Here is a 24,893-nt window from a genome sequence, read left to right as displayed (position 1 = left end):
GCTTACAATCTATGAGGGAAGGGGGCATAGAGACAGAAGGAGAGGGGGAGACTGTACAGATGGCGGTGTGGTGATAGTGTTATTGGAAGTTGTAGGCCTTCCTGAATAGGGGAGTCTTCAGGGCCTTCTTGAAGTCCGTGATTGTGGGGGTCAGTCCTATGTGTCGTGGTAAGGAGTTCCAGAGTATGGGGGATGCACGAGAGAAATCTTGGAGATGACTGTGTGAGGAGCGGATGAGAGTAGAGTGGAGTAGGAGGTCGTTGGAGGATCTAAGGTTACGTGTGGGCAGGTAGTGGGAGATTAGTTCAGAGATACATGGAGGGGACAGGTTGTGGATGGCTTTGTATGTTAGCGTTAGTAGCTTGAACTCAATTCACTGAGCTATGGGTAGCCAGTGGAGGGACTGGCAGAGGGCAGCAGCCGATGAAGATCGGGAGCAGAGGGGAATTAAACGAGCAGCGCAGTTTAAGGTGGACTGGAGGGGGGAGAGGGTGTTTGCTGGGAGTCCATGGAGAAGGGTGTTACAGTAATCTAAGCGGGAGATTATGAGGGCCTGGACGAGCATCTTAGTGATTTCAGGGGTGAGGAAGGAGCGGATTCAGATTCGCATGACCTGTGTGGGTCCTTCTTCCCATTTGCAGTTGAGTCCACATTGCTATGATCGGTCATTTACGGTCATATCATTACATATATCTAGTACAGTCAGCAGAAGACAAGTCCTTTTTGATTTATGTTGATTTTTTCAACACTTTGAAGTTGTTTTTAGGTTCTGATAATAGTATTACATTCCTGCATCGACGCCACATTCCTGTTTAACGATTCCAATTTTGTGCTTCCAAAAAGGATCCTTGAGATATCAAGCACAAGACGTTACATGCCCGGACGCTCTACTAGTAAGGTCGGATGAGTTTGGCCCCCAATCCCACTAACGTGATTCGGCCATATATACACAATAGGATAAGAAAATGTCTACGAGAGTGAATGTCCATAAAAATAAAGCCTTGCTTCTTACGTAGTGAGGTTTCCCATCCCAATGTTATAGTTTCTTGATGTTCAATGTTATAAACCATGATCCTAGTAATAACTTTAATCAGATTGGAGTTTTTTTAGAGCCGCTCGAGTATTTTGACTTTTACTCATTTACACGTAGCGATAATTGTCTCAATAAGATATTTTCATCGAATTGTAGTAAAAACCGCTATGGGTAAATCTAGTCTACCGCACGCTATAACCAATCTGTCAATAAGTACCTCAAAGTGACTCTGTGTATTACAGATTTAACTATTAACTCTTTAACCTCTAATGCCCTCATTTCCTCCCATCCTCCACCACACATCGCTCCCCAAACATAAATAAATAGGGGGGAAAAGGCAAGATTTGATTATCTTCGCTGTATCGGCCAAGGCAGAAACACCAGCTGTTCTTATTGTGCCTCGTCTTCCTCACGGCTCCGATGTTAATAGCCTGATCATTCCATTTTCTCCTTCAACTGGCGGCTGCACAGCACAGAGCAGAGACAGAGAGGGCTCCTGCCCATCTGTAGCAGCTGTAGGCAGTGAACTGTGAAGGCACTGGGGATTTATCGGGTAATCTGTAACACAAGACTGCCTTGTTTTTACAAGAGAAAGGCCACATTTGCACAGACCTGCTCTATTCTGGATGAGGGAGAGGATGAAAGTTTTTTTTTTTTTTTTAACAAGTGAACACGTCCACGCTGTCCTACTACACTAGTTGTCACTGATCTAGGCAACTTTTAACTTTGTGGTGCTGACAGCATTATGAATGCTTGTAGATAGGACTGTCAGCTGAAAGATAACATGCACTTACTGTGGTGAGAATATAGGCCCCAGGATAAAGCAGGCCCAAGACCGAATTCTCCATACAACCTAAGCCCTTGACATTGCTTCTAGGGTGCCAATAAGATATACGACCCATTGAATTATCAGGGCTCATTATGGAAATATGTCATGGCAAAAATGTCTTAAACTGGCAAAGCTCAAGTAATAATTTGATGTTAGGTCCACATTTACGTAAACTACAACCACCATTTTACGGGGGAAATTTTTGATGGTTGTACCTGTATTCTATATACTCTATCAATTTACTGTCTGTCCACTTGTGCCACTTTATTCATGAACGCCAAATGGGTATCGCATTGTATAAATTTAGAATTGCATAGTAAGGCTCCTTGAACTCCGGTGGATAAATTCTTTGATGGATATATTAAGAGAATTGGCTTTATTTTCTAATTATCTAATAAGCCAGAGATTTTTGTAAATATGATTGTTTGTCCAGTTATTAGGGGACGGCCCTTGTTAAAGACCAGGAAATAACACAGTATATTAAAGATTTCCAAATATACTAAATCCCTGGTAGGTTCTAATATTACTATCTTAACCTATTTGTCTTAGAAAAATAAAATAAAAAACAAAAAACTTAAAATTCTAAATAATTTTTCTTTGAAAAATCTATCCTACATCCTATAACCCAATATTTAACCAGGTAAGTGACACACTACCCGAGCAGCGTTTTTTTAGAGAAATGGAATTTGTGAATCCTAGTTGAGTCTGTCTTGTGTACTACTCCACCCCCCACCCTGCATGAATTCACCACAGCAAGTACCAAAAAAATCTGCTCAGTTGCAGCCATATTGCTCAGTGTGTACCCAGCTGCTGAAATAATTAGCTTATGAATGTATCAGCTGCTTGTGTGATTTTTATAAATAATAACCAACCTGCAGAGCAGAAACACTTTCATGAGCTAATATTAGCAATAATTTGCACGGTAATTGGAAGAGTTATAAATCTGCCATATGGATGAATAGACGGATCCTCAGATTAAAAGAAAGTGTCAGGCAAATATTTATTATACATTAAAAAGAACAGAACCATAAACATATAGAAATCAGTATAAATCTATCTATCTATCTATCTATCTATCTATCTATCTCATATTATGTATCTAATATTATCTATCTATCTATCTATCTCATATTATGTATCTAATATTATCTATCTATCTATCTATCTATCTATTATCTATCTATCTATCTATCTATCTAATATTATCTATCTATCTATCTATCTATCTATCTATCTATCTATCTATCTATCTATCTATCTATCTATGTCTCTCTCTATCTCTCCCTCTCTATTGACCTACCTAGCTATGTGCAGGACGTGTTTACCTGGGCCCCCCTTCCTTCATTGCCCTCCCAGATATATCCATATATAACTATACACATAAAACGTACACATATAAACATTATACAACACATATACACATTAAACTTTATTCACATATGCATTGGGAGCCCTGCTAGGAGTCTTCAGTTCAAATTCCATTAGAAATGTCAAGAAAAAATAATGAGGCTGTGTAATTTTTTGGGAGTAAAACCATGGACACTATAACAGACACCCGACTAACCCAATTAATAAATGCGATTGGTGTTTGACATGTAATGGATCCAGCATCACCATGAATTTCATTGTTTTGTTTCTATGATGGAGAAGAATAATAGAATTGACAAACACAGACACAAACAGGGCTTTTCATGTACACATATATGTTATATACATGTATGGCAGCATATAGCAGGGGGCGTCCCAGGCTCTCAGTGGACCTAAGTGCAAACCCCTCATCACTTTGCCTCCTCAGGACCTGTAAGAGGATTTGGTGCCAAAAGTGACTGTGCAAGTGGCTGCCATCTTGGGCCTACTGCATCCATCCTATCTCCACATGCATAGACATACAGTATTACACACATTAAGCACATATATACCCATTAAACATACATATAAATGTTCATACACATCATGCACACATACATAAACATCTATAAAATATGCACACACATTATACGTGTATATACACATCATACATACACATATTATACGTGCATGTGCTAGCCATGAAGACTGTGCTAGCCACAGAGATGAAAAGACTCAAGGGAAACTGACAGTATAACCTTACAGGACCATTGTAACAGGTCATAGATCTCACCTTTAAGTACCGCTATCTCATGACAGCGGAGATGTAACCTTACTGGCCGTACTGTTGGATAAGGGTTCAGTCACACATGTTGCAGTCATGTTGCATTTGTTCTTGTGATTTATGATCAACTGTGGCAAAAAAACCATGACATGGCTTCAAGATGTGAATATGCCCTCATTAGACTGACACTACCAGCAGGTGACACATACAGATCCCTACAATCTCCTGGAGGCCCTCGCATTCATCTTATCCACTCGAGGTACGTATTTGTATTAACTGCAATATGGACATGGGGGAGGATACATTTCATTTTCATAGAATTCAAAGCAACAGGGAAAAGTCTGTCAAGTCTCCTTGTTCTTCTGTAATATCTATAATTCCCTGTTCACATCTGCATTTGGATTCCGTCCACATGGGGACCCCCCGAACGGAATACCAAACGCAATTGCAATCGCTGTGCTGTAAAAGCACACGGACCTCATAGACTATAATGGGGTCCATGTGCTTGCCGCGCGCTGCCCGCATCATGCACACAGGAACGTAGATTGTGAACTACTTTCCTGTCTGCATGCTCCCTGCGGAGATCTGGCGGCAAGCACACGGACCTCATTATAGTCTATGGGGATCCGTGTGCTTTTACTGCACCAACTTATAGCCCCAATATCTCGTTCCCAAATGCACACATATTAGCCAAACAAGCCACTCATGGAAGTTTTCTTCCTTTTGGTTCTGTGCAGACTCAGAGTTACAAATACTTACAGATACAGATCATTCTAATATAATTTGCACCAGCGTTTCTGTATGTATATTGACATGCTGCGATTTCCAAAAACGCAACAGTTTTGGAAATCTCAGCATTTCCGTTGAGTGTATTTTTCTGCAATGTATGGATGATATTCACTAGAAACTCATTCACTTTGCAGGGACTATAACACGCTACGTGGGGCCCCTGCCTAAAAGACCAATTAAGTGGAGTCACACCTGAATTTTTAGACTTTTTGCTTTTTTGTTTGTTTTGGGTAGAGGAATATACTCGGCATACAATTTGTTATGGTCAAACACTTTTACAGTCATTCTTAAATCAGAATAACCGCAGTCCGTATACACGTCAGTAGGTCAACACAATGAAAATATATTACCAAAATACATAAAATGCCCTCATATTGTTCATTAGTCTCACCCTCTTAAATATCAAAAGTCTCAGTTTTTCGAGGAATTAGCATGCTTGAGAGCTATGCAGAAACCCATAAATCTCCATGCTGTGATCTTAACAAGTAGTCTTGCAAGTGACAGCAAGATAAGAGAATGAGGAACGTAAAATATGTCAAGTTAAACATATTTACTTTGTTAGTGTGGTATAAAATACGAGCAGAGTTTCAGCCTGACACTTTGGTATTTCTCACCTTGAGAAAAGTCTACCATAGTGAAATGTTTGTCTGACTTTGTAAGAATAAGGTGTGTATTCAGTGTCTTTCAATGTCAAGGGCAAAGCTATTTTTTTTTATTTTTTTTCTCAGCAGTTTTCCAGAATAACAGGTAGTCACAGTGCTGTTAGTTTAGCATTAAATAGTGCACCGACTTATTTCTGCACGTGCTTTGGTTCTATATATCATTATTTCATGTATGAAGAAAAGAATCAAGGTACATTCACATGCACTGAATAGCTGCAGATTTTCTTTCCACGTTCGGACAGAAACTCAGCAGGATCTTATCCCCGGGCTTTGAAATTTTCCATAAAGACATTTATTGTCACAGTTTCATTTAAGCTGAAAATCTCTTATTATTCTACTTCTCTATCTGAGCTCTACCCTTAATGATCAAGCAATCCCAAAGCACTGTGTCGCATCATAGAGAGAACTGTGCACCCTTAAAGTAGCTGCACAGTCCTCTCTATCACCTCTGGCCCTGATCCCTATGATCAGTACAGGAAGGAAAAAGAAGCTAAATACATCAATGTTCAGCTTCCTGCTATACTATGATAAAGGGGTATTGAGCTGGTAGAGCTGTCTTGCAGAGGGGGACATAAAGATCAGTGCGCGGAGGGTGAACTGTATTGGAGAGATTGACATAAAAGAAGTCTGTGTGTGGTACAAGTTGTATATGAGAGATGGGAGAGATTGAGAGAGAGGTGGCATAGGGAGTAGTCTGTGCAAGAGATGTGAGAGGTAGGTGCATGATGAGCAGTCTGGGTGAGAGGGGGAATGTCTGTCCATTCAAGTCTCAGCCTTCCTGCTACAGAAACAGTCCTGGAGATTGGAGAGGTGAGTAACACTAGAAAACATTAACCCTTTTTTCTGCCCTAAACCACCAGGGATACATACATTAACCCCCTCATTGCCCTAAACCAATGAGGTTTTCAATTCCTTCCTTGCCCTAGGCATATAAATCCATTAACTACCATAGCTAACATTGGCAAAATTTGAGTATCATATGGCAGTATGTATTTGCCACTAATTTATATTGTTCAATTTAAATAGAGCAGCTCCCACCTCACTAACTAGTTATATAGGCTAAAACACAACAAAACTCAGTAAGGGAAAATGTTGCTGCAGATGGCAAACAATTACAGAAAAAAATCTGTCAAGATAAGATTAAAATGAATAAAATACACTATTCTCAAAGTATAGAACAAAAAACTATACTAGACTCTCTTTACAATCTTGTGGCAGCACTTCCCTGGTTCACGGCCAGTCTTTGTACACTTAGTTGCCATAGATGGTATCTCATCACTTGTGGCTATTAGAGACACAAGTTGCAGTGGTCACATATGATGGTGTCATTGCTGGAGACCATAGAGGCGAGTGTAGTGTTTTGGTGTTTTTTTTTTATTATTAATTTAGTAATTAAAGGGGTTTTTCCATCACAAGGATCCTATCTATACTGCTAGTTTATGTGGACTTAAGACTTTTCCTAAATACATTGCTTCAGCAAAACTGCTTTGTTTGGCTGTTATCTGAGATTATTCACTTCATTGTTTACACTTCCATAACCACAGACCTGGGGATGGTCGTATCTCTCTGCCCGGGACAAGTGATGTAGCTCCCTGCTCTCAGGAGGGGAGGGGGAGCCGAGTGCTCGGGAATCGGGAGCATCTTGTATTTCTGAGCTGTTTAACTCCCAGTTATCAGGTCGGCTAATTAAATTCTGCTGATAAGGGCTGAGACAGGGAGTCTGTTGCCTCTGTATGTAAACACAGACCTAAAACGGAGTTTTTACGAGCTGACTCTTGTTCCTGTAGCATGTAAATTTGAGATTCTCATCACCTATCAAATCCATCTCTGCTACATCAGCTTCATATTGTGCATCTTTCAATGATACTGTGCTAATGTATTTACAACCATCCCTCATTACTGACTGCAAACTTGTAGTGCTATGAAGAGAGATAGCAGAGCTGGCTTTGTCTTGGAGACAGCAAGTGAAACCCCGCCCACCAATTCACTGAGAAAACCAGGAAGTGAAGAAAGCAGACAGCCTGCAAGATGGTGAATGGCAAGTTGGGAATACCCCTTTAAGACATATACCGGTAATGACCTTTAAGTTCAAGAAAGTTGGAAACATTACATATCGGATTTACTTAGAAATGTATTATTTAGCATTAAGGCCTTATTCACATGACATGACAGTGTGACTGATGTTGTTATAAAAAACAATGAGACTGAATGGGTCTATTCACATGGGCAATTTATTTTTTCTGATGGACCATCAAAAAAACAGACATGCTCTATCTTTGTCTGTTCTGATACAACAGCAGACATGAAAATTCACCCGTAGACTTTCATGGATTTGGCAGCTCAAAAAGTTTTTCATTATTATGTGAAAAAGGCCAAAAATGGACCCACATGTCTGTTTATCATGGATGTTAAAGGGGTTGTCCAAGAATTAAGTTTTTTCCTAGAAGCTGGGGAAGTTAATACATTAAAAAAAAACAAAACAACAACATAGGGCGGGTTCACATCTGTGCCTCGGTCTCCGCTTTTAGGTTTCTGTCTTCTGCCGACAGGAGACGGAAACCCGGCAGACTGTGTCTCCACGGCGAAAACCGTTTTATCTTAACCGGGCACAAAGTCCTGCATGTCTCACTTTGTGTCTTCTTAAAAAAAAAAAACGGTTTTGCTGGGGAAACCACAAAATGTTCACGGGCGGACACTTTGCAAACCCATTCAAATGAATGGGTTTGAAAAGTGACTGCTGGTTTCCGTCTCCTGTCCAGTTTCTCAGCAGAAGACAAAAACCTAAAAGCGGAGACCAGGGCGCAGATGTGAACCCGCCTATACTCACCTGTCCCCAGTGTCTCACTCTACTGTCCGGTCCTACGGCACCCCAAAACTTCTTCCGTGACCAATAAGGCCAATCCTTCCATAGCAGTCATCTTCGGCAAAGAGTGTGAACAAGTTCTGGAGCGCTTACGGATCAGACAGCAGTGGGAAGCACCGGGAACAGGTGAGTGTTTATTTATTTATTTATTTTTTACTTTCCCCAATCTCATTAAAAAAAAACTATCTTTCCTGGACAACCTCCTTAAGTCCATGGTCATGTGCATATGTCTTGAAAATCTGATCCCAAATGTAATATTTCTAATATATAACTAAATATCTATCTCCTATCTATCTATCTATCTTTTTTTTTTTTTTTTGTAGATTGTGAGCCCCACATAGAGCTCACAATGTACATTTTTTCCTATCAGTATGTCTTTTTTTGGAATATGGGATGGAAATCCATGCAAACACGGGGAGAACATACAAACTCCTTGCAGATGGTTTTTTGCCCATGGCGGGATTTGAACACCAGGACTCCAGCGCTGCAAGGCTGCAGTGCTAACCACTGAGCCACCGTGTGGCTATCTATCTCCTATCTATCTATCTATCTATCTATCTATCTATCTATCTATCTCCTATCTATCTATCTATCTATCTACTATCTATCATCTATCTATCTATCTATCTATCTATCTATCTATCTATTTATCTCCTATCTATCATCTATCTATCTATCTATCTATCTATCTCCTATCTATCTATCTATCTATCTATCTATCTATCTATCTATCTATCTATCTATCTATCTCCTATCTATCATCTATCTATCTATCTATCTATCTATCTCCTATCTATCATCTATCTATCTATCTATCTATCTATCTATCTATCTATCTATCTATCTATCTCCTATCTATCTATCTATCTATCTATCTATCTCCTATCTATCATCTATCTATCTATCTATCTATCTATCTATCTATCTATCTATCTATCTATCTATCATCTATCTATCTATCTATCTATCTATCTATCTATCTATCTATCTATCCCTGGCACACAATGCTTCTGTACTTGATGTACTCTTCATTGCATAAACTCACACTGAAATATAGGTAAAGAGTTGTCTCTTGCACTTGTTCACACAATCAGTAGTTAGCTGTTACATAATGCTGTGATGTACATGTTATAGAAGGTTATATGTAGTAAAATATTTGGATTTATGATTTACTCTATACTTCCCTCTAGGTATAGTTCAATATTAAAATGTTAAGGTACACACAGTACGGCATTATTATCCTTAAGTTAACTATATTGGGATATACTGACAATTTAATCCTTAACACTACATTGGCTATTGATCCGCACAAAGGGTTAACTGTGCTGCGGTCGCCGCAAGCTACTGCTTAAGCATGGAAGCTGTTGTCTCGTGTAGACATTTATAATACCAAGTGTGTGACCCACAAGTCTTACTAAAGCGGCCCATAAAACCATCCATTACAGGCTGCACAACTTTGATATTCACACGAGGAGGAACAGGGAGAAAAAAGGGCACGTTTGCTAAACCAATTGTGCCGTTTTTCACATTTACTGCACGTTTTCCACATATGTCATTTATTACAGAGTGGAAAGCCGTTAAATGCACAGTAGTTTTGCCAAGTAGCATTATGCATTTAGCAGTTTCAGTCATTTAACAGTTCCAACCCTCATTATATTTTGCCATGTGGTATATATAGGGGGGGGGGTGTCTATTCATTTAGCAGCTTAAGTAGGTTCCTAGTGGTTTTCGCTACAATGCATTTCACAGCAAAGCTGGAGACTTAAGGGGGCAATGTAAGAACCAGCCAAAAAGTCCGTTCAGCCAATAAACTGGCTTATCTCTCACTTGTTTTGTAACAATGGATCAAGCACTGCCAGGAGTGAAGTGTTCCTCTAGTCTGGGGATCGCACCTCTCACTTTACTTAACGACTCAAGTTTATTTAAAACAATAATAATAATAGAAATCAAAGTGAAAACAAGAATTTAAAAGATTATTTCCAAAAATTGCTTGTTTTTGTATACCAGGCTGTATCCAGTGGATACTATTAGGTTACTTTGCATCTGGAATATACCTTCTCCAGCCCATTTCCCAGGATTTCTATTAGTGCTATTGTAGGTACCTTATACTAATCTTCAATGTTCTGTTACTCCACATACACTGTCAGTAGATACAGGCTCCATGTACTGTATAAACTCCTCTATACTGGACTTTCAAAGCAAAACATGTTGACTCAAGTCCTGATTGTCCCACCCACACACAGAGATTATCATCTTTCCTGTATCATAGTGCAAGTGCACTGAGGGCGGTCTATCAGCCTGTGTGGGCGGGGCAAGCAGGACTCGTACTGTCTCTGTTAGGAGTCCTGTCAAAATCTACTCTGTCCTTTTGCTCAAAGATCCTGCAGCAAGTCATACAAACTGATATATCACAGAGCTTTGTCATATTCCAATCTCAGGCCATCATAAATCTCCAGACAAGCTCCTTTCTAACATCATCTCCTCTGTCCACTTTCTTTTTCAATTATACCTATAGAGAAAGCGCCCACTTTTCCTTAGGTATAATTGACATGCTTCTGTTTCCAAAACCACAACGGTTTTGGAAATCGCCACGTGTCTGCAGCACATATTTTAACACAAATAGGGGATGGGAATTACTAGAATCCCATATCCACTTTGATGTGACTGTAAAACGCCATATTTTTTTCTGCTGTGTTTCTGTCATGTGAGAACCCGGTCTTAGGGAGCATTCACACGGGCTAACGTGCCGCGTGACCTGGCGCGTATATGCCGTGTGAGATTTTGAGCGCTGTATACACTCCCATTGATTTCAATGGGAGCCTGGATCGTATACGCGGCGTTATTTTGCGGCCGCAAAATCACAGCCGCAAAATAACACAGCGTATACGAGACTAACTCCCATTGAAATCAAGGGGAGCGTAAAATCTCACACGGCATATACGCGCCAGGTCACGCGGCACGTTACTCCGTGTGAATGCACCCTTAAAGGGGTTTTCTGGGTTAAAAAAATATGATCCTAAGGATAGGTCTGCAATATCAGATTTGTGGGGCTGCGGCACTTGGCACCCTAATTGATTAGTTGTTCTCAACAGTAGATAACCAAAAAACAGAGCAGGAAGCAGATAGCTCTGTTCTCTGTGTAGTGGTCAGATGAGGTTACTGCAGATCAGCCTCAATTAAATTGAATGGCTGCAATGAATTAGTTCCACCCCTATACAGAGAATGGAGCTGCCTGCTTCCTGCTCCATTTTCTGCATTTGTAACTCCTTTATGAAACTGTTTCATGATCAGACAAAGTAAGTGAAAGAGTAGTTTATGTCCAGATATAAGGTTTCTCGTATATTGTATATAATGTTAATCCTATCCTGTAGTAATAAAATCAGTTAAGGAGCATTTTCATAATGGGGTAAACTATTACAATAGGGACAATGTGGGGAGGGGGAGAGTGAGAGGGAAAGAACAACCAGGTTCACTAGCTTGGACGGTGAATTTATACATTTTAGATACAGGCTGATTTTAGATCATTGTAATTTTTATTATTTTTCTTTTGCTTTTGCTGCCATAATGCCTAACAATACCCACATTGATGAGAGGACACGGCTATGTACGGCATTGAAAGAGCTGCCTCTGACCCCTACATAGAGGAGACGTTTCACATTTCATGATATTTACTCCACTAGAATGTAATTTGATTATTAGAGAACAAAATGCCCCAAACTAAGAAGTCAGATGATCTTGAGGACCTCTGCACAGCTCTGGTTTATCTCATTTGCCTGTGGTTTGCATTAAGAGCACGCTGTGATTCTTAGCTGGAGCTACACAGGTAAGTTAAGGTTATTTACGCAAGAAAATAAGTAAATTACCATGTTTATAAAGTAACATTGTGAAATGATACAAGGACAAACAGAAAAACAAAGCGTCAGCAGAGGTAACTGAAGATGATCATCAGGGCTGCTTTAATACGTTGCCCCCCATGACCAACACTTAGTGGCCATCACACAGTATAATGCCTCCTTAATGGACCCATACAGTATTATGTCCCCTCCAGCTACCTCCACAGTTTAGTACCCCCTCCAGATACCCCCACAATTTAATACCCCCTCCAGCTACCCCCACAGTTTAATACCCCCTCCAGTTACCCCCACAGTTTAATACCCCCTCCAGTTACCCCCACAGTTTAATACCTCCTCCAGTTACCCCCACAGTTTAAGGTCTGTCTGTCCCCACAGCATGATGCCCCTGTCCATCTGCCCCCACACTATTATGTCCACCTCCAGATGCCCTCGCAGTTTAAAGTCCCCCTATAGTTGCCCTCTTTAATGTCTCCCTCTAATTATTTACTGTCTACTGTTGCTCAGGGTTATTTGCTTGTTGCATGTACATACAATGATTGGTCTGATTCAAACCAACTTTGAACCTTTTACCAGGAAAGTAAAAGTGTTCCTATATCTATTATCACTGTCTGCCATAAGCTATTCCTCGCACCGCTCCATACACACGTATGCTCAGCCAAGCACCATTGTGTTCTCAATGGGGTAAAGAGGGTAAGCTATGCCGAGACACCTCTGGTGGTGGTGGCTTGAAGTTCCTGGATCCCAATGCAACATATGTCATTGAGGCCCCTCATTTATCATCTATTATTCGTAAAACTTGCATAGTCTTATGTTATAGAAAGACCTTTTGGCCCCTGGAGACCCCTGAGCCTGGTACCAAACCCCTATAGGTGGTGGCTTACGTCTTCTGAGAACAAATGGATAGGACATGTAAAACTCAACATGCCCAGTCCTGGATGGATCTGTTGAGGGAGAGTCAGAAAACATCCATACATATCGGATAGTTATCTGGCAAATTCAGCCAACCTTTACTTAATGTGTATGGGCTCCTTACGACATGCAACAGTTCACATATTTGAGCACCGGACAATGTATACCTCCCATGATGCCCAGTTAGCTTAAAAAAAATCCAGCTGTAAAAAAGCAAAGCATGAAAATCCCTTTAATTCATAACTTTGCTTTTTAATGTGGTGTACATTAGGTCAGGACCATAGAGTATATGTCAGCATGTAAGGAAAAAAATCTTATACAGTACATTGTTAAAGCAGCTCGAACTTCCACGACACACAACCAGTCTCGGGCTTGGCTGCCTGCATAAATGTATCTTTGTTGTCTGGCTCTCATTATCAGACCACTTGGCTCTGATACCTTCAACATAATTCATCTTAAGCCCCATAAACAGCATCCGTGTGTTCAATACCTTATTTAGAAGATTCCTTTAAGTGAGCTTTATTTTTTCTTATTAAACTTGCACAATGATGGTAACCTCGCCCAAAATGCTGGTCATTAACTGCAGAGCCCATGAAACGTCTGTATGACTTATATCTCCCTAATGGGATGTTAGGCCCTTATTTAATGTCTGTGAAAGTTTCCTTATTAGACAGGCTAGGGACTATCTGTGAAATTCAAAACAGGCGAGGGTATTATTTATGGTAGCACGCTCCATGACCAATCAGGTGTAAGGTTCCCATCACGCCTAATGCTGCCTGCACAGTTCTCGTGGGCCGCAGATCCTCCAGATTCTATTAACATCAGCTGGAGCACTGAGGAGCCTGACAACAAGGACATAGGACCTCGAGAAACTAATAAGTTAACCTGTTGTATGATCTTCAGCTAAAAGCACACCACAAAATCACAATTTGTACGTAGACATACATGCATGAACAAATACCAAACAGTGTTCCACACTAGATCATACTCTATATCAAAAGAGATTGTCCTGCTCACGTGTTATAAGGAGCAGACAAGAACAATATTGGGATTTATTCACATTTCTAATTCCCCTTGTTATGGCAGAGACACTGTGACAAAAAACAGTGTTTTACATTAACTGCAAAGTGGATGGGATTAGCCAGAATTGCACATTGTCGAAAAACGCGGAAATGCTGCAATTTCAAAAACACGAGTATGTTTGTAAATCGCAGCATGACAATTGTACCTGCAAAAATACTGGCACCCCAGCTTTATTTACTTTTCTATTTCTACACTGTTTGTGTAGTTTTTGAAGTAAAGTTAAGGCCCCACATAGCGAGCCGCAGTGAAATAGCGCTGTGGGAAAAGGTTTCCTCTGCTTCGATTATACCTATAGGGAAACCACCAGCCTTTCCATAGGTAAATTGACATGTTGTGATTTCCAAAAACAGTTTTGGGAATCACAGCATTTCCACTGAGTGCATTTTTCTGCAATGTGTGGTTGGGATTGCCTATTACAGAATACAATATAAGGTTATCCCCCTCATCCACAAGGCTTTCCCTAATGCTGCACCTCCCTACATTTCCTCCCTCATCTCTGTCTACCGCCCAACCCGTGTTCTCCGTTCAATCAATGACCTAACACTTACATCCTCTATTATCAGAACCTCCCACGCTCGTATACAAGACTTCTCCCGAGCTGCACCTCTTCTCTGGAATGCTCTACCCCGGACAATCAGATTAACTCCCAATTTCTAAGGCTTCAAGCGCAAACTAAAGACGCATCTTTTCAGACAGGCCTATCACAATTCCTAACGTAAACTCTTCCGTACTGTAATTAGAATCCCTAAAATTAACCCTCCTCTGTTCCTGCTCCCACATTACCCCACATGATATGATGCCGTTTCAGGCTAACTTTATATCCAGGCAGCATCTGCACATTAACGGAGAAGACTGGTGACGGCTCATACAGTTTTATGTTTGTGTAATGACAGTAACCTCTATTACATAATTATTCAACCATTGTATAAGCAATGTTACCTCTTGTGTCACCCCTCATAGATTGTAAGCTCTTGCGAGCAGGAGCAGGTCCCATTGTGCAAAGTGACTATTTCTTTGTTATGTATCTTTTTGTGTGTACTTGATCCCTACAAATTGTACAGTGCTGCAGAATATGTTGGCGCTATCTAAATAAAATGTATTATTATTATTAGAAATCACTAGTAACCTGTGACCATTTCGTCTATGAACAAGGGTGCTTTTACTTTTTGCTGCATCTGCTTAGCCCTTCCTGCTCTAAAACCTGATCCCTGCAGATAGGACTACATTCTCCACATGAGGTTCCCTTTAACACTGATTGTTTATATGTCTGTCTCAATTTAAGAACTACACAAATACCCCAGAATAAGTGATCCAGTAATAACGAAAGACAGTTTAAAGGGACCGAGCCATTAGGACAAGCTCGCTCTGTGTAATAGAGAGATAAACTTCTCTACTAGACAGAGTGGACAGCCAATGGAAAGACTGGTTCATTCTCTAGCGGACTTGCCGCCTTCGTAGCCTATGGATGTGTTACCATTAGTAATTTCCTTTGGCAATTCCAGATGCTTAGCTGTATTTAGAGAGAAAGCTTTCTAGATGGGGTAAACCCTTTAAGTGCTATGGCATGAGGATGGATGACTATAAATAACAGATATTTCCAGATATGACACACGATTCTAAGAATCCCTTCAATTATTATTGTTTGTGTCATTGTTTCTAATAACCAATAAAACCCCAGATGTGACATGACTTTGGAGCAGAATTATGTAATTGGGTGCTATCAAGCAGCCTGACGGAAAAACGCTACATGTTCTTGCCCAGTCTGTTATAAGATATGGTTCTAGCATAATGCTTACATGACCAGATGCCGTGTTTTATGGGGTGTATGGGGGTTGCAGGATATCATAGACAGATCATACAGCCCGCTCCCCCTTCCAGCTCGCTCACCTGACTTTTATTAGCAGCTACTTTGGCAAAGAGAGCTTGGGACACCTTTGCTCGTTTCATCTCTTGCTGAATCTCGTCGTAAACAGCAGCTGTGATGGTAACGTTGGAAGCTTCCCCCTCCACTTTCACCTGGATGTCGGATGTAGGAGTGTTGGAGGTTTTCATCTGTGGGGACATTGAAGGGGGGGAAAGAAAAAAAAAGACAGAAAAAGGGAAAATGTTTTAGCTGAACCATCTGTGCAGAAATTGTCAAAGGATTCAATAGGGTCGGTGCCAAGGAGCATTAGCTACGGTGGGACACTTCCTGTCCATTATTCTAATCAGGTTAATTGTGATTGGGAATAATTGCAGTTAGGGAACAAGCATGGCAAGAGACCTTGACTTTCCTCCATGTACTTGAAGGCATCCTTGGATCCTTGAGCAGACATTACAGTTAATATTTCATAAACCATTGGCTGGGATTTCATTAAAGCTTATTTCCCAAAAGACTGATGAATGACCATTAATTAAAATGTATAAGAATGTATTCGTCTTATCATCAGATGGAAGCGTGCGCTATAGCAACATATATATATATATATATATATATATATATATATATATATATATATATATCGTGACACTTAAAGCAGAATATACCTATATAATGCAAACATTAATATGTATTTTTCTCTTGAGAGTACACACACATATGTATATATATATATATATATATATATATATATATATATATATATATCACTGTCTAAAGCATATAATATCAATACTATATGACATAACAACACCTAAAACACAATGAATATTAATAACAGTGCTAAAACTTGTGCAACTGACTTGTGCAACCTATTTCGGTTTCACGCCAATCCCCCTTCCCCTAGATACCACGGAGCCTTTCCTAGCCGGAACACTGACCCTTCCCAAATTCTGTCACACGCACAGCATTGCACACTTTGCAAAGGGTTAATTCCCAAACAATTGTAGAATACGTGAGGTGTGTTTGCGCGTCTTGTTCTCTTTTCCTGTTGTCTGATAAAGTCTTCAGTGCAAGAACCAATTCTCCCAGAAAAAATGAGAAAATGGGTACAGGTCTCTAAATAATAAATTACTACTCAATTTACGGCACTCCCTCATGTCCCTCTCATCCTTTATTAAACATGTACGTATGTCATCTGAGCACATAGCTCCAGCTACGATTATCCTCATTATGCTAACCAGTCGGACACCCAATTTCACCTAGGAAATGAGCGGAAATGAAAAGAGAAATTTCATTTTCGAGTCCCAGGCCCCAGGTTGCCTCTGATTTGTGCCTTTAATTTTCTTAAACTGTTATTGTTATTTTCTGTATTCTGCTTTAATTGAATGATTTCTCCCATCAGCTGACGAATCAAGGGCAGAATAAAAGTATTGTTCTGACGGAAAGGCACAAAGGTCTCATCAGACACTTGTCACCTGTAGACTTCAGAAACAGCGCACTCTTGAAGGGCTTCGGCCTCTTAAAGGAACACGTTATATTCAGGGCTATTTTCTTGGAACTAAATATATTTTAGCTAAAGGTACAACAACATTAACACTATGTACATAATGGAACTGATATAAATCTACTGGAAAAGAAAGAAACACTACTCCACTGTATAGCCATGCCACGTTTTTGCCAACACAAATTAAGACAGTGGTTTGTTACTAAACATGGCGGCGTATCTTAATGGTGGTCATGTTAAACATAGTTTTTCCAGTACAATTGTATGGGAAAACTAGGATACATTGCTATATGACCCCCCACGTGTGGCACCGTGGATGACGATCCAACTGGGATCACTCGACTAACTCAAAGTCTATAATCTACTGCAGTTATACACAATTAAGTAAGACATATCTTCTTAAAGATACATACTTAATGTACTGGACACAGAGGTTAGACTGTGTAGCAGGCCATAAAAGATGGACTGACTGGACATACCTGTGGAACGCGGGATGAGCTGGGGCTGCTGGATGATGAGGACAACAGGCTTACATTAGGGTTCATGCTTCTTTCCCTCTCATCCTGATAGATCCGATCTCTTTCTGCCTCTGGCAAGTTTAAGAAGTTCTGCATAGCCCTAAGGTTCACCAGCAATGACTGGGATGCTGTTCTAGGATCTTCTTCCTTACGTAAGATTTCTGACAACAAACCCTGGTCCAAAAGAATAAGATGTCCAACTTATTTTCATTTTACTTGTAAGAGACATGATTAACCAAGAATCAGAAAAGAACACTATACATGATCAAAGGCTTAAAGGGATTCTCCAGGCGAAAAATATTATTGACTTATCCTATGGATAGCTCATCAATATCAGATCTTTGGTGGTCTAACAATGGCTATTTCCATCGAATGGCTGCTCAAAAGATGATACACAGAGAATGGAGCAGGAAGCAGACAGCACTGATTTCTATGTAATGATTACTGAGGCTTAACTTCTGTTCACAGACAGTACAAGGGAGCTAATATGCAGTACCTGATCTGGCCACTACACAGAGAACAGAGCTGTCTGCTTCCTGATCCATTCTCTTTGCATTAGCTACTGAGAACAGCTGATTGGTCGGGGGTGACAGAAGTCTTAAAATAAGTCTCCTATTCAGTTGAATGGGAAACCGCAATGTCTGCTCAGTAGGCCCATTGTTTTCCTCATGAGGTTTTTCTAAACCACGACAAAGAAAAGAGAAGTGACATTTAAGTGACAATTAATTATTGGTGGGGAATCAGCACAGAATCCACACCACTGTTCTAATGGAAGTTATTGAAAGCTGAAAAACCTTATCAAAACCACGTAAAAAAAAACTCATTGGTATTACAAAAATGTCATTCAAAATTCTCATGTAAAACTCCCGTTTTTTGGGGGAGTTTTTGAAGTAGATTTGTGTACATCAAAAATTTCTGTGCAAACATATAGACTAATTTATCATGAGGGCATTTTTAATATAACTTTTCTGACTTGGCATTTTCTTCTAGTGTGTTTATTGGTGCCAAAATGTCTAACACTGTCTTATAATTTTGGTGCAATTCTCTTAGGTGGAGGGTTCCAAAATTCACGATATTTGGTGTATTTTAAAAGAGGACCTTACACTACCTCTATTAAGTCAAGTTCTTGGCATCTGTTATTAGGTGCTACTCCACTGATTCTAGCACAGTTGGAATTCTCTCTTTAGCCCCCGCCGTTCCTGAACAACAAGTTTTGGTGCCTGATGTGTTATTTAAGCTCTGTAATGTCAGAAGGGTGGAGTCAGGCAGGGGGTGTAATTCAGAGCTCCAATCGGAGGCAGCTCAGAATCACACCCCTTTCTGCTCCTGCCTGACACCATCCTCCTGACTGTACAGAGATTAAAAAGTATGTCAGGCACCAAAACTAATTGCTCAGGGGGGTAAAAAAAAGATCCCAACTGTGCCAGAATCAGCGGAACAGTGCCTATTAAATGATGTAAAGAATCGGACTTGTTGGAGGTGGTCAAAGGTCCTCTTTAAAACCCATTTAAAATTGGAATGGGCTTGCACAAATAATTGTATGCAACTTTTTAAAAAGTTACATACAATGGATTAGGCATCCACTTGGGTACCATCTAAACCATACCCATATTATAAGTCTCTTTGAAAAAATGATAAACAGGCGCAAATCACTAAAAAATAACACACTTAATAAATTAGGTGCAATTATTAAAAAAAGTTGCAAAATAGGTAAAAGCACATCTGAATTTTGATAAATTGATCCCATTGTGTCTAACCCCTCGTTCACATCTGCCTTTGGTAATCCGTTAGGGGAGTCTGCATAGGGACCCCCCCAGTGTGGACTACCGAATGCATAGGCAAGCAGTGTTCAGTAAAAGCACATGGACCCCATAGACTATAATGGGGTCCGTGCGCTTGCAGTGAGATCTCCATGCGGAGTAGATCCTGAAGTACTTTCCTGCCCGCATGTTCCCTGCGGAGATCTGGCGGAAAGCACATGGACCCCATTATAGTCTATGGGGTCTTTGTGCTTTCACTGCACACTGCTGGCAAATTTGTTTAGTATTCCATTCACGGGGGTCCCCATGTGGACTCCCCCAAATGGAATACAAACACAGATGTGAACAAGGGGTAAGATTGTATGCAAATCCCTTTTGGCAAGTGTTGCTAGACCTTTATAATTAACACCAAAAGGTCCAAGGTTTAAAGTCTTTGACACTGGCACCTGACACCTTCTTGTGAATGTCACTAATATCTTTGCACAAACGTAAAACTAGTATTTCAGGTATTGCCAGTAACTACTGTAAAAGTATTATATTCAAATAAATAAAAAAAAAATGGCAAATTCCAGATTTCTATTGAATAGTGAAACAGCGTTAAACTTCTACTATTAATAGACGTATTTCACAGAACAGCCCGAAGAAAGAAGAGAAAATATTTTCACTGGGGAATGTCATTGGCTAGGTGAATAGATTAAGTAAGTCTCTTGTGGTTGCACCTGTCTAGGAAAATGCTGTATGACATTTATTTTTGCCATCTTGTGATGTAAAAAAAAGCTAATCTTCAGAAATGAAACTGGACTGGACCTTATTATAGGCAGAACATCACTTTAGCGTCTCTCATCTGAAAGTTATGGCCTACTACAATGGAGATCTGTCCTCTGAGACTCCCGCTAAATCATAGAATGACAGCACCTAAGGTTGTGTTGCTGTTCCCTACACATTGATGGTACTGAGAGTCGAAAGGACTAAATGTGGTAATTCAAGTTGAATGCATGTTTGCCGTGAGCTATTCACTTGACTTTGAGGAAACTATAGTCGGCCGCATGTTTAGAAGGGGCCCTGTCGAAAAAAAAATTACTTTTACATGGTACCTATTCTAAAGCAACATAAGTAGAGATGAGCGAGTAGTACTCGATCGAGTAGGTATTCGATCGAATACTACGGTATTCGAAATACTCGTACTCGATGGAGTACCACTCGCTATTCGAATGGAAAAGTTTGATGCAGAACCAGCATTGATTGGCTGAATGCTATACAGTCGGCCAATCAACGCTGGTTCTTCTCCTACCTTTAGAAGTCTTCTCTGTGCAGCTTTCCCGCGGTGTCTTCCGGCTCTGAATTCACTCTGCCAGGCATCGGGCCTGGGCAGAGCCGACTGCGCATGCCCACTTGTAGTGCGGATATGCGCAGTTGGCTCTGCCCAGGCCCGATGGCTGGCAGAGTGAATTCAGAGCCGGAAGATGCCGCGGGGACATTGCACGGAGAAGACTTCTCGGAGGATTCAGCCCGACCCTCACTCGTGGACTTGGTAAGTATAATTTGATCGAACGTTGCCTACCCCTGAAACGAGCATTTTCCTCCCATAGACTATAATAGGGTTCGATATTCGATTCGAGTAGTTGAATATTGAGGGGCTGCTCGAAACGAATATCGAATCTCGAACATTTTACTGTTCGCTCATCTCTAAACATAAGAGTTGGTCTAATAGAGTCAATCTGGAGTCTATATACTGCAAAAGGGTGTATAAATAGATGTTTTCCGGATAGGACAACTGCTTAAACTTGGAGCTCTTGTCACTTAAACATCCTTATCTACAAGTCGCACCCTTTTTTTCTTTTAGTGGTCTTCAGATGCCAGTAAATCAACTCCAGTAATACCAGTTTCTCATCTAACAACAATTTCTCATCAACAGAGTCACCAATTCCCCGAAAAACTCTTTTTATTCAAATGACCCGTAGGAAATGACACTTTTAATACATCTCCATTCCCCAAATATCTCTTTAGTTATGACACCCAACTTCATGAATTCTCAGGACCGTCTTGGGCCCGGTTCACATCTGCGTTCGGGTTTCCATTCGGGGAGTCCACTTGGGGAAACCTATATGCATTAAAAAGTGGTTACCTAAGGAAACTATAATGGGGTCCGTGTGGTTTTCATTCGGTTTCCCCACGAAACATAAGGAGAGAAAAGTCCTGCAAGCAGCATTTTTCTTTCTGGATGTTTTGTGTGGAAACCACACGGACCCCATAATAGTCTGTGGGGTTCACAGTTTTCCCAGGTAATCACTTTTTAATGCGTATAGGTTTCCATTTGGGGGGTCCCCAAAGTGGACTCCCCAAACAGAAACCTGAAAGCAGATGTGAACCGGACCTGAGGTTCACAATTTTACATTGAGGCACAAAGATGTTTAGTAGAGATGAGCGAGTAGTACTCGATCGAGTAGGTATTCGATCGAATACTACAGTATTCGAAATACTCGTACTCGACCGAGTACCACTCGCTATTCGAATGTAAAAGTTCGATGCAGAACCAGCATTGATTGGCCGAATGCTATACAGTCGGCCAATCAACGCTGGTTCTTCTCCTACCTTTAGAAGTCTTCTCCATGCAGCTTCCCCGCGGCGCATTCCGGCTCTGAATTCACTCTGCCAGGCATCGGGCCTGGGCAGAGCCGACTGTGCAGGTCTGCTTGTAGTGCGGGCATGCACAGTCGGCTCTGCCCAGGCCCGTTGCCTGGCAGAGTGAATGAAGAGCCGGAAGATGCCACGGAGACGTTGCAAGGAGAAGACTTCTCGGAGGATCCAGCCCGACCCTCACTCGTGGACTTGGTAAGTATAATTTGATGGAATGTTGCCTACCCCTGAAACGAGCATTTTCCCCCCATAGACTATAATAGGGTTCGATATTCGATTCGAGTAGTCGAATATTGAGGGGCTACTCGAAACGAATATGGAACCTCGAACATTTTACTGTTCGCTCATCTCTAACGTTTAGCTCCATAATACGTTGTATTGTGCAGATATTCTTCCCTGGAACGATTAATTCTAGAGAAGTCCAGGATCCCTAATGAGGTTACCATACAGTGGCACACAGATTGCCTGCACATGGATTTTGTTTATCGCCATACTGGGTCTGTGTCCAAGGCATTGCTTAGTTTCTTTGATAAAAATCCCTGCCACATGCAAATATTTCTGACTGTACTTTCCTGATTTTAGACAACTTCACTTCCCACCCAAGAAAGCGCTCTCTTCAGACCTCTAAGCACTACAATGACTCTTTTTTTCGCTGGGCACAATGCACAACATAACCGGGCATTCATGTTCTAAATAAATTACAAGGCCTTAAAGCGCAGCACATCACCGTAACACCAATGTGACTATAATTACCTACAAAAGAAGCCGGTGTTTTATGGAAGACTAATTTCCCTCACTTGTGTCCCATTATTGAAATACTTCACACAAAATTTGCTTTTATTAATAGCCATTTTCCACGAAGCCTCTCTTGTAAATATGTCAACTTTCCATTACCTACAAAATGATGGAACCTGCTTTTTTTTGTCACCTGCAAATAATTAGCCACTCAATATGCAAAGCAACCTCCTTGAAGAAAAACAAATGGTCATAATTCTGTTTAATTGTGACTAAATGAGGCAGAATTTATTTTTTAAAGTGATAGACTCCAGGTGTGTGTTACCCAATAAGGTATTTTTGCCATGGCTTCAAAAATAAGGGGTATAATGCCTAAAGCTCCCAGTATTAACACCCGTGTCCTGAGCTTTGTTCTCCCTCCATGTTCCTGTATTACTTAGCTTGGCCGCATTATAAAACATACAAGTAAAGAAGTTACTATGACTATGTAGTAGAATTCTAATTTCCTTGACTCATTTATATCATATTCCGTTTTACCAAGTATCTTCTGTAAACGGGAGTATTCCCTTGGTTTTAGTTCTGGCACCACTTGCAGTGGACCATCTAAGCCTGTGCTTCCAAACCAGGGTGTCCCAGGGTCCCTGTCACTTTAAGGGTGCCACCAGCCTCATGTGTGTAATGGTAGTCGCCAGGACATGCCTGTTGTACATTCTTACCTGAATCAATTACAAGTACAGGTGCCGGACTTGTACCTGCTTTTGCTTCTAATGGAAACATAGAGAGGAGCATCCCAGAAATGACCATAGAGAGCATACAGCCAGGATATATAAAGTATATATACTTTATAGGAAGCCTATCAGTCATTTGACCATGTGCTAGATAGGAGACCTGGGAAGCTATTCATACATACCTCAGCATCACAGAGAAAAAGACGTTAACCTAGCGCTCTCCTCTACGGCAAGTGCCCACTGTACTTGTGAAGGTTATAACCATGTAATGTATGAAAAACATTGTTATCTTTAAAAGCTGAATGCTAGATATAGTTGCTTATGCTTGATCATGTTATATATGATCAGATGGCGCCTGCATCCAGGATGAGTGCAAGAAAAACAAATACTTGGCTTGCTGCCAGAAGACGGCTCCCCAAGGTTACCACACAGGACCGGGAGTAGCTGGCTATATATGGCACTGCTTAAACTTTTTCTGTTTGATTGAGATGCACCATACCAATCTGGAATGAATATGAAGACTTAGGTTGTTGTTATCTCTCTTCCTTACTCTGCTACTATTTAACCCCACGTTGATTTAATAAAGTGCGTCAGTGCACACTCTCTTTACTGCTAAGAGAGGAGTTAATACCAACATTTTGTGTCTGGTATCAATACCTCGTCGTTAGCCCTTAGCTCGTATCAATTAAGATAACGACAGTTACCCAGGATTATTGGTCAGTTAGTCATGAACATGGCTTTGACCTTACCATACCGTAAATATCCCTCTTCTCTACAGTAAGTGCGTCACCACCCCTCTACTCTGACTATAGACAGCTCCTCCATGTACACTACAATTATTACACCAAGTACAGATCAAAGGGTTCACGGGGTGCCTAAAGCAGAATTTCAGTTTTAGGGAACAAAGAATTAGTTCTCGCTTTCGTGGTAGAATTGCAGCATTGCTAATGCCAAGAAAATACACAGTGATGTTTTTGAGCAGGTTCTCAGTGAGTAT

The 24,893-nt window shown here is 40.7% G+C and overlaps 1 protein-coding gene across 2 annotated transcripts in view; it reads right to left on the bottom strand.

The window, feature by feature from the left end:
• The window catches only part of SATB2 (SATB homeobox 2), a 133,072-nt gene that overhangs the window by 29,296 nt on the left and 78,883 nt on the right, over window positions 1–24,893 (bottom strand). The window contains exons 8-9 of one of the 2 annotated variants that reach the window (XM_075284992.1): window positions 17,998–18,210; window positions 16,041–16,205 (exon numbers count right to left, since the gene is read on the bottom strand). In XM_075284992.1, the coding sequence (XP_075141093.1) occupies window positions 16,041–16,205; window positions 17,998–18,210 (378 nt within the window). The remainder of the gene's footprint in view (window positions 1–16,040; window positions 16,206–17,997; window positions 18,211–24,893) is intronic. The other variant, XM_075284993.1, reaches the window with a different exon arrangement.

Source organism: Leptodactylus fuscus, chromosome 8, assembly GCF_031893055.1.
Source record: "Leptodactylus fuscus isolate aLepFus1 chromosome 8, aLepFus1.hap2, whole genome shotgun sequence".
NCBI classification, from domain to species: Eukaryota; Metazoa; Chordata; class Amphibia; order Anura; family Leptodactylidae; genus Leptodactylus; species Leptodactylus fuscus.
Note: the sequence above shows the minus strand (reverse complement) of the source record. Positions and strands in the feature narration are given on the sequence as shown.